We start from the raw sequence: 13,766 nt of genomic DNA, 5'->3' as shown, positions 1-13,766 counted from the left end.
TATTATTATATTATTATTATTTGATCTTTTTGGACAGGGTCTCCCTGTAGCCCTAGCTGGCCTTGAACTCACAGAGATCTGCCTGCCTCTGCCTCCTGAGTGCTGGGATTAAAGGTGTGTGCCACCATGCCTAGCTGTGTGTCCCTTCTTAAAAATCTCACAGAAAAGGGGAGGTTTGGAGTAGTCAGATCATCTCTTGATTCTGCAGACCACAGGAGGAATTCTGCTGTAGGATATAGACTTAGCATTTCTTTCTGGAAGGTCCAGTACTGGGACCTGGGAACCTGTTACAGATTCAGATAGACTTTCCATAGGATTCTTTTGTCAAAAGTTATTATTTTATGCATGAGTATTTCACCTGCATGTATGTGTACCACATGTGTACAACGCCCACAGAGCCAGAAAAGGGTGACAGATTACCCTGGAACTGGAGTTACAGATGGTTGTTAGCAGTTGTGTGGGTGCTGGGAACTGAACCTGGGTCCTCTGCAAGAGCAGCCAGTTCTCTTAACCACTGAGCTGTGTCTCCAGCCCCTCCACAGGGTTCTTGCCAGTAGGTAAGAAGCTGCAGGTGAGCATGGCTTGATGAACCCCTAGTTTAAATGTACCAGCTGTGACCCTGAAATTCCTGGTAACTGTCTTGGTGATTTCCATGAGGATTTTCGAAGGCAATATAATCAGGAAATTCTGTTTTCTTTCTTTAAACACAGGCACCCTTGGTTACAGACCTCAGTAAAATGGCACCAAACACCACCCTCTTCAAAGGGCTGACGGCCCCCAGGGAGCGAGGGCTCCATCTGGTCTTCGCCGGGCTCTGTGGCTTCATCCTGCTTGTGGGGCTCCTGGCTAATGGACTCCTGCTGATGATGGTGACCCGTGGACCTCGCAAGCCACACCCACATTTGGCACTAACTGCCAGCCTCATGGTGAACGTGATGCTGTCCGACTTGTTTTTCCTGATCTTCGTGGTGTCCACCCTGCTACTGAGCTTCCTGAGCTGGGACTGGTGGCTGGGCCCTGCCATCTGCACCGCCAGCCAGGCTGCCAACACGGCCACCATGTTCTGTACTTTCTACAGCATGGTAGCCACTGCCCTTGTGCGCCACGTGGCCGTGGTCTGGCCCAACGTGGCCCTCCCAGCTGGCCGAGGCACCTGCCTGCTGCTCTGCGGAGCCATGTGGGCACTGGGCCTGGCTGCCTCGCTGCCCAACTGGCTGTTCCAGCGGGTGGCAGTAAGAGAGGAGGCAGTGGGCATCCCTGAGGGCCTGGCCTGCCTCCTGCTGCTCAACCCGGCTCAAGCTACCTGTTACTTCACGCTCCTGGGAGCCCTCGCCTTCCTGCCCTGCCTGGTGGGCCTGGGCTGCTCTTTTGGCCATGTGGGCTGGCTCTTGTGGACGCGGCCCTTAGGTCCCAAGGGGGAGAGTGTACGTGAGCACCAGGAGAACACCAGGCTCATCCTTGTGGTGCTGGGGGTCTTTGTGCTGATGTGGGGACCCTGCTGCGCACTGGGCTATGTGGCCGCTGTGGGCCGCCTGCCTGCCACACCACTGACTTTCGTGGCCTCCAGCCTGTGCACCCTGCTAGCCTACTCCAACTGTGCTGTCAGCCCCATCCTCTGTTTTTGCCTCTGTCGCCCTTTCTGGGTGAGACTCAGGGCCCTTTTCCGCAGGCCTAGGATAGCCACGCTTCCCAGGGTGGTGGGAGGGGTCTGGCCGTGATGGGGGCCCTGAAGCCTGAAGAGGGGGTGGCCCAAATCCAAGAAGCTGGACCTCACGATCCAGAGAGGGAAGTGGGACGCTCAGACACCTGTGGGGGTCCCAATCATCTTATTTTGTCATCTTGGCTCCCTGAACCCCCTGAGCCTCGGTGTTCTCTTCTGAACAGTGGGACCAGAGTACCTTCATTTCTTCATGGGGTGGCTCTGAAGAGGAACTTAGTAATCACGTGTAAAGAGGGGTGGTGGGGAGAAGGGGGTTTGGCAAGCACAAGGAAGTGGGCGGTACCACAAAAATGTCACTTTTTTTTTTCTTTTTTTTTGAGACAGGGTCTCCCTGTAGCCCTAACTGTCCTGGAACTCACTATGTAGCCCAGGCTGTCCTTGATTTCACAGAGATCCACCTGCCTCTGCTTCCCAAGTGCTGAGATTAAAGGTGTGGCCAGCATGATGCCATCATTTTGCTTTTTGTAATTCTGGGCATTTGAGACGAGTAAACAAAAGAGGGCGGAGAAGGGACCAAACTGGGGCTCCTGGTATTCTTAGTCTGGAAGGTGGGGGACAAAGGGGCAGACAGGACAGGGTCTCTTTCAAGGGCCTCTCCTCCCCCCTAGAGCCCAACTCAGGGTCTCCATGTCTCCCACCCATGTCTGAGAAGTTCCCTCCCTCTGCCTCATCCGAACCTCGGCTTTTGCGTTATCCCAGAAACAAGGGAGGTTGTGTCTATTATTCCCAAGACAGTTTGTACACACACACACACACACACACACACACACACACACACGCAAGCACGCACGTATGGTGTGGTCAAAGACCTCAGGATCTATTGTGTTGAATCAAGCCAAACCCGTCTCTGCTACAGGGCTTGTCAGAGCCCTGGTAGCTGCTGAAGGCCACTGAGGCTCTCAGAGAGGAAGTCAGAGTAAACTGCTGCCCCGACTCCATGCCAGGGACCGGGAATTCTGCAGAACACACCTTGGGAAAGACCCCAGCAGAGAAAACAGCGTCAGGCACTACAAAGATGCTTTTGGTGCCCCATCCCCTGGGGGCAGCAGCACCGTGTCTTGATTCCCCTGCCAGGCAGATGCCTCCTCCCCAGATTCCCATGGGCCCCAAGGTGATGGAAAATGGGCTGTGGGTTATGGGAACTTCCCTTCTCTCAGGCGTAACCCCACCCCATTCCCACTCAAAGTGTCATGCGAATCACAGGAGCATCTGATTATAGGGACAGCTGTGAGTCACCTCTAATTTACCATGAAGTCATCTGATGTAAAGAGGCTCCAAATTTGGGGAATAATTAGTACTGAATTCCTTCTGGTGTGCAGGCTCAGCATGGCTGCCCAGAGGGCTGACTGACCGGATAGTGTGAGAGAGGAGAGAGAGAGGAGAGAGAGAGAGAGAGGAGAGAGGAGAGAGAGAGAGAGAGAGAGAGAGAGAGAGAGAGAGAGAGAAAGAAAGTACCTGTCTCTCCATGATCCTGGTCACTGATGGTCTGACCCATGAAGGACAGAGAAAGATGCCTCTTACTGTGTGCCTACAGTACAGTGGGTCCTGGGTGCAAATTACACATATTACTGCCTCTATCTATCCCAACTGTCACTACGCTGGGCACACAGTCACACAGGCTGGATTCGGATCCCTCTGGCTCCCCGAACTCCCAGCCCCTTCTTCTGGCTTGGCTCTGCTGCTCCCAGGTGGCAGATGTAGCCCCGAGGGTGACACTATGCAGTGAGCCAACACGTGAAACTGATGCTCTGTAAATACTTGTTGAGAGACGAGAAAATGAGTGATCGAATGTGATAGTGAGCCGCCCACTGGGGAGATTCTGTCTTGTGTGCTCTCACTTCCTCAATGATTCCCTATCTCTCCAGAGCAAACGTCAAAGGCCTTGCCACTGACCACAAGGCCTCCTCCTCCCTGACCCCATCTCCTGCATCCTTATCCCTAACTCAGCTCCTGCCACACTGACCTCCTTGCTCACCCTACTTCAGACACACTGAACTATCCCGGGCCCTTTGCACTTACTAATCTTGCTAACTGGTGTCCCCCTTCCTCAGGTCACAGCATGACTTCCCAACTTACTTCCTTGGGACTTTCTTGGACTGTTACCACCTGACCATGGAAAACTCCACTTCTATCTTCACGTTCTCTTTCATTTTTCCCTGACTCTTACCACCACCTCAAGCCTGGCTACTGACCTGAGCGTCCCCATATCTACTGTCTCCCCCGATTCTTGCTGTCTCCCCAGCTTACGTGATATTTGTGGGAAGCAACATCTGACACCAGGCCTGTGTTTCGCCCCCTGCCACATCTCCATAACCCAGCACAGCCTGGGTGGTGGCTGCTCAGTAAAGCCTGCCTGAACCAGAGCACCAGGCAGCCGAGCGGGGGTGGGCCCTGGTGAGCCGCAGCCGTGTTTTCACAGAAGAGGAACAGGGCTCTACTAAAAGAACCAGATTTACTTCAGTTTAAGGCAAGTTCCACAGAGACAGTCTCAGAGACAGGCACAGGACCAAACAGTAGTAAGACCACCACCACCATGCATGACAGAGAGAGGCGAATGGGGGCGGGAGACGGCAGGCGGGGACCCCATGCGGCAGGAGGGACACATGCAGGACCTGCCCCAGAAGACAAAGGATGGCGGCCAGTGGGGTGACCTTGGGTTGTGACAGCCCCTTGTCTACCTTCCCACAGCAGGGGCAAGAGCTCCAGCTCGGACGCCAGAGTTCAAGGACAAAAGGCTGGGGGTGTAGGGGGTGACAGGAGGCTACTGGGTGACCCCAGAGCCGAGACAGCTTGGGTATGGGTGGTGCTGGTGAAGAGGAGGATGGGGAGGCTGGGTGTGGGATGTATGGACCCTTAAGATGGCTCAACTGGAGGAAACCAGCCCACCTGATCAACTTTGTTATCACAGACACTGAGACCCAGAGAGCAGAGGCTACATTGGGTTCCTACACGGGGTTGTGGGGAGGGACAGGCTTAGGGTTTCTGGCTCCTGTCCCAGGCCACTGAGGGCTGAGGGCAGGAGAGAGTGGGAATACAAGGGCTGGCCCTGTGCCTGGTAGGTTTGTGGCCTCTAGGGTGAGCAGGAGACCTCTAGAGCCACAAGTAGGGCTCCAAAATAGAAAGCCTGTAGATTTGCATTTAGAACATTCTAGCATACCATTAGGCCTACAAGGCTCCTGAAGGGGCTCTGTGCTAACAAGACTCCACTTCTAGCCCAGCCTGGGCCCTGGGATCTATGACAGTCCCATTGGGCCCACAGGACTCAATGGCGTCCCTGGGAGGGTCACACATATCCTTGAAGGCCCACTAGCCTTGGGGTTGGCTGGAAACAGGGCAGGGGATTACTCATAGGAATAGGGACACTAAACACCAGGGTGGGAGGAGAACGGGGCAGGAGGAGAACCAGCCAGGAACAGGGAAGCAATGGGATCGCCCTGGGTGGGTTAGGAGATCCCACATAAGCCCAGAACCCTGTGCACCCCTTCTGTCTACTAATTCCCCCCCAGGTCCCTAGGTTTTGGCGGGAAGTGAAGGCAGAGGCTAAGACGCCCTGCCCCTTGTCAACCCCCCTAAGCAGAATCTGGGCAGGCCACTTCTGGGAGAGTGGGGCCTTTGCCCACCCTCCAGCCCCCCACTCCCCAGCCAGCACAGTCAGCCTCAGATGTGTGTATGAAGTGGGGACCCAGAGGGAGAACCAGCGGGAGACTGCGGCAGCGATGACACAGGGACAGTGGGAGGAGGGCGTGGACGGATGCCCTGGGCTTTCATGTAGGACACCAGCTGATCGGGGATCTCGGCCAGCACATCCCGAGCCAGACGGGCCATGCTTAGCACATGGTTGCCAGTGCGGTCCACGTAGTCCCGGAAGGGCACAAACTGGCAGGTGGAAGGTGGGGTCAGGATGGGGCTCCCCTCCCCTGCTGCCTCCCAGACTTAGTCCAGTACACCCAACCTGGCCTTGGTGAGTTCCTCAGTGGCTGTCCCTGCTCTGATTTACTCATCCTGACTCTGTGCCTAGACATCCCACTCCCACTCCCCAGTGCCAGCACCCCTTCATGACCCCAGCACTCAGCACAGGGGTTGTGAGGCTGCTGGGAAAAGCTTTCTGAATTCCACCTCCAGCTTTCCTTCCCCTCACCATCCACCCCCAGAAGGCCCTCTCTGTCTCCCAGGCCCCCTTCTCTAAACCCACACCTGAGGCCAGGCCCCTCTGGCTTCCTCTCAGTGCTGCCTGAGACAGTACTGCCTACTGGGATACTAAGGAGTGTCGCTGCCTTCATCTGCAAGGGGTCTTTATACCACCGGAAGGTCACAAGGCATAGACCACAGAACGTGCGTGAACATTGACCCCTGAACTCAGGAGGGAGCCTGGCACAAGGCACGAGGGGTGGGGGGGTGCCTCATGAGAATAGTGCTGAAGATGGACTTCCAGGGTCCCTTCCCAGGGAGCCTGCAGAGGAGCGGTGAGGTCAGCCTGGCTAGAGGTACCTTCCCATTTGGCTGTTTGGCTACAGGGAGGCAGGGTCTACCTTACCTGGACAATGTCCCGCTCAGCCAGCTTCCCCCGGGAGGATATCCGCACGTCGTCACCATCTAGCTCCACCATAGCTGTGGGGACAAGTAACATGTGTGTGTGTGTGTGTGTGTGTGTGTGTGTGTGTGTGTGTGACAGAGGTGTGTGTGTGTGTGTGTGTGTGTGTGTGTGTGTGTGACAGAGGCTGCCTATACCTGGCAGGACTCCAGTCTAGGACCCCTGCCCCCATGACAGAGAAACAGGCCAGGAGTCAGGTGGAGTCCAACCTGGTAGGCTTGTGATTGTAACTAGGGCCCTGATGCCCCCTGTCCAGGCTCCTTGGCTGGAGGACTGGCACAGCCCCTGGATGAGGATGAAGAGGGTATGGGCACTAACACACCCTCCCAGGGCCCACAATGCTATGCAGACTGCAGGCCTGGGCATGAGCTCTTGTCATAGAGACCAGATGCTGTGGCACATCCTGGGGAGGATAGCTGGGAAGAGGGTGCTGGACTCACCATCGAACTCCGCCTGGCCCACACCTACGATGATGATGGACATAGGGAGTTTGGCGGCCTAGAAGATCACAGGGGAGGAAGTCCCATGTGAGGGACAGTTAACAGAAGTCACAAGTAGGGACAGGAAGGCAGGGCAAATGGAGAGGGTGGGGCACAGAGAGCAAGGATGGGATCCCAGAGGAAAGGGGCAGGATAGAGGAAGAGGAATGCGGGGGTGGGGGGGGGAGTCAGAAGAGGGAGCTGGGTTGACTTGCCTGTAACCATCCACCCCATGCTGGGACTCTGCCTTCAGGGGCCAGAGCATCTATAGTTGGGGCCCCTTTTATAGGGAGACCATGGGGTAAGGGTTAGGGAGGGGAGCTTCCCCATGCTGGGCCCCCCACCTCCTCTACCTGACCAGGCTAGCTGGTATCTGGGGTGACTGAGGGAGCTGTGGACCCCCCTGCCCCCAGAACCACCTTCATAACTAAGAGATCTGATCTCTCACAGACCCAGGGCTGATTCCATCCCCCATCCCCCAATCCATGCTCCTCCCACAAGTTCCCCAACACTCTGTGGCCAGCAACCAGATGAAGGCAGCCGGCTACAGGGGGGCAGGGAAAGAGGAAGCCACGCCTTAGCCCCACCCCAGCTATACCCAAGGTTCCTCAGGGGGAGGAAGCAACCTTTCAATCCCTCCAAATGTGTGTATGTGGGTGTACATGTGTGCCACCCTCTGCTCACGTTCACAATGGCTTCCTTGGTCTGTGCCATGTCTGAGATGACACCATCGGTGATGATGAGAAGCACAGAATACTGGGAGCCATCCTGAACAGCTGCAGCATTCCTGTGGGGTGGAAGGGGGTGGTAGGCATGGACTGAACAGTGTCCTGGGGCCTCTGTCCCAGGCCCCCCAGCAAGGCCCCTGAACACTTCAGTGGAAGAGATACTCCCTGCCACCCTCCAGTGGTGCTCTGTGAGGGCCGGCAGCCCCCAGGCTCACCTGGCCACATGCGTGACAACAGGGGCAAAGTTGGTGGGGCCGTAGAGCTGCACAGTGCGCAGGCTGCTGTGGTAGGCCTCCAGGATTCCATCAATGCCGCAGCACGAGGGGTTCTCCTGGTTGCCGTTCTGGGGCAGAGAGGATGGGCAGGCTGAGCTAGGGAGGCAGGGGGCAGCAGAGCCAGGGCTGGACCCAGGGAGGCAGCAGGGAGACAGTCAGGTTAGATCCATTAAGGCCAAACTAGGGCTGGGTCCAGGGAAGCAGAGGGGAGAAAGAGCTAGGGCTGGGCCCAGGGAAGTGTGGGGAAGGCAGAGCTAAGGCTGAACCCCAGGAAGCAGGGGGTAGTCAGAGCCAAGGTATCTTAGTTCAGCCCAGGTCTCAACACACGCACACAGCAGCACCCACGGAGCTTACTCCTAAAGTTCTCAGGCTGGATGGGGATTGGACATATATCCCCCATAGCTTGGTACCAGACTGGGCCCTCCTACCAGTGGGAACTCGTGGGACACCCTGCCATCCGGTGGCAGCTTGGCCCCAAAGCCCAGGGCAGGGAACATCTTGTCGCTGTCATAGTGTTGGATAATCTCCCCAACGGCGGTCAGCGCCAGCGCATAGGCATTCAGCTGGTAGGGGCTCATGTAGTGCAGGGACGTGGACTGCGAGGGGTTCCCTGTGACACAGGACATAGGGACATCTGTTGGCCTGAACAGGATGCAGAAAGGGGTGTCCACCAGCACCCCTAACCATTTATTCTTGACCCCTTTCCATTTGATCCTTCAGGAAAGCATGGCTGCTGGACCTTCAGAACAGATCCAGAATCCCTCTCTTCCTGGAGGCCACTGTGCTCCCTCCTGAAGGCCCTGCCCAACCTCTGCCTGTGATCCACGCTCTTCCCACCAGTCTGCCAGACCCCATTCACTGAGGTCAGATCCTCTGCTTCAAGCATCCTGTGCCCTCATCTCACTCAGATCAGCTCAGAGCCCACACGCCACAGGATCCCAGCAGACCTGGCCTCCAGTTCCCCCCTCCCAGGCCCTGAGTTCTACGGCTGCAGTCTTTACCAATTTCAGGTCTACCACAACTTTGGCAATGGCTGTTCTCTCTCCTGGATGCTTTTCCCAGATGTTCACATAGTTCACCCCCTTGTCTCTGTTCAATTGTCACAGTCCCAGTGCGGCCTTCCTTGAAGGCCCCCTCCCCCATGCTCCTTTTCTCTCTTACTGTGATATCCCTGTTGTCCTTGTCAGCTCTAGGGTCCAGATTTCATTGACCTGTTCATTACCAACAACAGGCAGGGCACCACCGCTGTCTCCACCCCTTATTAGCTGTGTAATCTTAACCTCTCAGCCTTAGCCTCCTCACATGTAAAATGGGGGGTAATCACCCCCACCCCTCAGATATCAATGGAGACTAAACATGTGCTATTAGACACCCCCGCTGTGTAATCTTAACCTCTCAGCCTTAGCCTCCTCACATGTAAAATGGGGGTAATCACCCCCACCCCTCAGATATCAATGGAGACTAAACGTGTGCTATTAGACACCCCTTCCCCATTTTCCTGAGCTTGTGTGGTGTATACATGCACACGCATTGGAGGTCCTAGGTTGATGTCAGGAATCAGCCCCAATTTGCTCTTCTACCTTATATATTGAGGCAGGGTCTCTCAATCAAACCCAGAGCTCATCCATATAGCTAGTCTCACTAACCAGCTTGCTCTGGGGATCCTGTCTCCACCTTCCGAGGCTGGAATTATAGGTAGCCACCATACCCACCTGGCAGTTACATAGGTTTTGGGGATCCAAGCTGTGGTTCTCATGTGTAAGTGGCAAGCACTTGAACCACTAGGCCATCTCCCACTCAGAACTGTCTTCTTTGTCATTGATCCTAGGACCCTCCCAGCTATGACAGCCCAGCACTCATGAGACTAGGTCCTGTGGATATACAGGATTTCTGACACACTCTAGGAGGCCGACACCTGGAAGTCTTCTGACATAAAAAGGAACACAGTACACCCTGGTGTGCATGTGTGTCGGGAGGTATGTAGCCCCTCCACCCTCCAGACTCCCCCAAGTCCAGGGCACATTGGTATAGTTAGTATCATCTGACCTGGAGAGGCCTCTGCCATCTTGATTGTATCTTTGATTCTCTGGACCTATGAGTCTCCTCTGACAAGGAATACTGCATAGCAATTTCCTACAAAATTCTACCCCAGAAGAGTAAACAACTCACAAGTCTCAGGAAGTCCCTGAAACTTATCAAATACCCAACATTGTATAAGTTGTAAGGACCATTGAGAGGAGACTCTGACCTGTTGAGCTGCCTACAAATCATGCAGAGAGCTCTAGGGTCCCAGCTTTCATGAGCCATCACCCATGCATGTAGGCATTCAGTGATGCATCTGGCTTTGAGTAATCCATGCTTCTGTGACCCCTCACCCATACTCCTGTTAGCAACCCCAATAAACTCACTGATTCTCCCAACTGGATTTTGGTGATACTGTTACTTTGGTCTGTCGTTCTTCCCTATCTAGGGTGAGTAGATGTTTTGCACATCTAAGAACATCTAAGGAAGAAGAGGACTATGAGGATCTGGCTCACAGTCCTAAGATGCCCACACTGCACCCTCCTGCCCCACTCACCATTGGAGGCGGTGAAGTCAATGGCCACGGTGAAGTTGATCTGGGTCCTAAAGAGGAGAACACCTGAGTCACCTGGAGAGGGACAGGACTGTGGGGAGGGCAAGTGCTGGGCAGCACTGGGCAGGAAGGGAGAAGACACTGGGCACCTCTGGCCTCAGGGAAGGCATTCTGAGAGCAACAGCTCTGAGAAGCTAGGACAACTATGCCAGCCCCACCCTCATTAGGCATCAGAGGTGGGCATGCAAGAGCTCGCTGGAGATTGTGCTCCATGTGGGCATGGCTCTACAGAGAGAGCTGCTGTTATTTCCTCCCACCCCAATCCTGACCATGTGGAAGGTGAGGTTGGGCTCCCTGGGTTTCTGCTTCAAATTTGGAGTCATATTCAAAGTTAGAACAAGATGAAGAGTCAAATATTCACTAAGCACCTCTGGAGGGAAGAGCACAACACAACCCATAATGCTGCCTGGCCAAAATCTCAACCCTGAATCTGGCAGAGCCTCCAACACTTTCTATGAGGTTCTTTCTTTGGAGATTGAATCTCACTATGCAGCCTTAGCTAGCCTAGAACTTGCTATGTAGACCAGGCTGACGTCAAACCCATAGTTTGCCCAGCCCAGTCTGGGATTAAAGGTATGCACCACCACACCCAGACTCTACCAGGTTCTTTTTTTTTTGGTCTTTTTAAGACAGGGTCTTCCTGTAGCCCCAACTGTCCTGGAACTCACTATGTAGACCAGGCTGGCCTAGAACACACAGAGATCCACCTGCCTCTGCCTCTGAGTGCTGGGATTAAAGGTGGGTACCGCCACGCCCGGCCCTCTACCAGATTCTTATAGAAAATACAGGGGACAGAGAGGGACAAGCTAAATGTTGTCACAGAAGATGCAGTCAGCAAATTCCTGTCTATTGGAAACTGCATAGGAACACAACAGGAACTTGAGAATCATGGGTTCCTTCTGAACCCCTCTAGAATCACATCTCTTGCAGGTGCTAGAATCTGTCTTTGCAAGTCCTTCAAATACTGGGGGAGTCTTAAGATGAAAACAGAAGTGAGAGAGAAATCCACCAATCAGTACTTGGAGCTTCCCTGGATTTTAGACTCAACCAATTTGAAAAGGTTTGAAGACAATCAGGGATATTTGAATGCTGACTAGATTCTGGTATTAGGGAACTGTGTTTTTAGTGATCATGGTATTATTATTATGGATTGTGGGTTATTTTGTGATCATGGTATAGCGACTTCTTTTTATTAAAAAATTTAACTTCCATGTCTTTTACATTTGAGAAATTTTTTATAAAAATTTAATTATGTATATTTGGGGGTGTGTATATATTAGTGCAAGTGCTGCCCGACACGGCTGTTGGGAACTGAACTTGTGTCCTCTGCAAGAACAGCAGGCATTCTTAACCCACTGAGCCATCTCTCCAGCCTCTAAATTGTGACAGGGTCTCCCTGTAGCCCTAGCTGGCCTGGAACTCGCTATGTAGATCAGGCTAGCCTCAAACTCACAGAGATCTGCCTGCCTCTGCCTCCCAAATGTTAGGATTAAAGGTGTGCACTACCACACCTGGAAAACTTCTAATATTTTTAATTTTAAAGACTTATGTGTGTGTGTCTGTATATGGGTATGCACATGTGAGTGCAGGCACCCTCAGAGGCCAGAAGAGGACATCATAGTTATAAGTGGTTGTGAACTGCCCTATGTGGATGCTGGGAATTGAACTTGGGTCTTCTGAAAGAACAGAAAGTACTTTTAATGGTTAAGCCATCTCTCTGGCTCCCATGGCTATGTTTTACCATGAGAGAGTCCTCACATTCTGTAAGTATCTCTTGCAGGACCTAGGGACAGATAAGGCTGAGATTTCCTTCATCAGAGGTGGGTGAGGGGCTCAGTGGGTTGGTTAGAAGCTGGGCAGGCCTTAGGGTTCACTATTCCTTCTTTCCACTCCAACAAATGTTGAAAATTTTCATAATGAAGTCAGCTTGTAGGATTTGCATTCAGAGTTGACCTCTGGCCAGATGCAGACAGAACAAAGCTGACTGGGATGAGGGTCCTGATGGAGTCTTGTCTGTGGTTCTCACACTGCTGTGAGCAGGGAACCAGAGGGGTCTGCTCAAGAAGGTTCCAGATCCCCTCCTCCAGATGGGTCAATTCAGTTGGTCTGGGATGAGGGCTTAGAATCTGCTTAACAAAAATCCAAGGGTCCTGAGGAGGGATTCTGGGGTCACACTGAAGGAAGCTGCCTTGCCTAGAGCTGTGAATACTGTGACAGGCAGGCTCCATCTCACCTACACTTAGCAGGAAGCCCCTGTAAGAAACCCCAGCTTTCTTGCCACCCAGTCACAGCCAAGCTGTGGCATGCAGGATCTTTGTCCCCTGGGAAAGGGCAAGGACATGGCCCATAGGAGACAAGTAAGGTCTGCTGGCCAGTGGCAGCCCTATCTTTCTGCTGGCTGGGGCAGAACATCCCCTAGACTCCAATCTCAAGGAGAAGAACCACAAGACAGCAAGAGCCTGGGCCCCTGAGTGACTTTGGATCACTGCCAGATACTTGTTTGAAGCCTGAGGTTGGGATTCCTTGCTGTGACATCAGACCTGCCCTTTGCTGGCATCTCTCAATGTGGAATACAGAGTGTCTTTGTTAGAGGAAGGGAGACACAAGAAAGACAAAAGCCCCGTGTCTGGGGCCATACTTGGGAGGGTGGCTCTGCCCTGCAGGTCTACATCAGGTCAGTGATTGCAAAATCAGGGTAAGAGTAGTTCTTTCCAGCTCAAGGCCACAAAAATACAGGGGAGGGAGCAGCTAGAAAGCAGGTGCTTTGTGGGAAAACAACTCCAGGCAGCCCAGCTGCTCCTGCTTCATTGCTCCTGATACTGGATTGAGGCACCCGCATCCTTCTTCCTCCAGGGTCCTGTGGGCAGGGAAGGGAGCCCAGGGTCCCTAAGCAACTGCCTCTGCCAGCCTCCTGCCTGGACATGCTCCGGGGTTCTCTCTGTTCTTCCTGTCCATGGTCATCTGTCTAACTCAGGTTCTGCAGGGAGTTCTGCTCCAGCTCTGTCTCATGCCTCAGGTGCCAGGAGCCCTCTGCCTCCTCAGCCTCAAAACCCCATGGGAAACAGCGGGTGAGGCCAGAATTACTAATTACACTGGAACAAAAGGCAGCATGCAGTGCTGGTTGGAGCTGGGTCACCAGGCTGGAGCTTGTAAAACTGAGATAAGGTCCTCAGCTGCTGGTTTACGGGGCACTGGGGGCTGGGGGGGGGCATATGCAAATGATGGACTAACAGAATGAAGCTTGTTTTGAAAAGTACCAGGTGCAATGGAATGGGCTGGTTGTTTAATAGGATAGAGAAGGGAGAGTTTTTCTTGTTTTTTTTTTCTTTTTTTTTTAA

General features: G+C 53.6%; 2 protein-coding genes across 6 annotated transcripts in view; one reads left to right on the top strand and one right to left on the bottom strand.

Annotated features, from left to right (window-relative positions):
- The first annotated feature begins 596 nt into the window (after positions 1–596).
- LOC103739724 (galanin receptor type 3-like) lies at positions 597–2,063 on the top strand. The gene has a single exon (XM_008840199.3). The coding sequence runs from the start codon at positions 738–740 to the stop codon at positions 1,716–1,718; it is 981 nt and encodes a 326-aa protein (XP_008838421.1). The 5' UTR covers positions 597–737; the 3' UTR covers positions 1,719–2,063.
- Positions 2,064–4,155: 2,092 nt separating this feature from the next.
- Cpne5 (copine 5) overlaps positions 4,156–13,766 on the bottom strand; it is a 91,319-nt gene continuing 81,708 nt past the window's right edge. For all 5 annotated transcript variants that reach the window (XM_008840069.3, XM_008840070.3, XM_029566936.1 and 2 more), the window contains 7 exons: positions 10,372–10,418; positions 8,222–8,403; positions 7,734–7,861; positions 7,475–7,577; positions 6,752–6,809; positions 6,255–6,328; positions 4,156–5,596 (listed from right to left, as the gene is read on the bottom strand). In XM_008840069.3, coding sequence (XP_008838291.1) covers positions 5,378–5,596; positions 6,255–6,328; positions 6,752–6,809; positions 7,475–7,577; positions 7,734–7,861; positions 8,222–8,403; positions 10,372–10,418 — 811 coding nt within the window. In that variant the 3' untranslated portion in view covers positions 4,156–5,377. The remainder of the gene's footprint in view (positions 5,597–6,254; positions 6,329–6,751; positions 6,810–7,474; positions 7,578–7,733; positions 7,862–8,221; positions 8,404–10,371; positions 10,419–13,766) is intronic.

The sequence above is a fragment of the Nannospalax galili genome, unplaced genomic scaffold (genome assembly GCF_000622305.1).
Source record: "Nannospalax galili isolate Female #2095 unplaced genomic scaffold, S.galili_v1.0 scaffold538, whole genome shotgun sequence".
Taxonomy (NCBI): domain Eukaryota; kingdom Metazoa; phylum Chordata; class Mammalia; order Rodentia; family Spalacidae; genus Nannospalax; species Nannospalax galili.
This window is presented reverse-complemented; position numbering and strand designations above follow the sequence as displayed.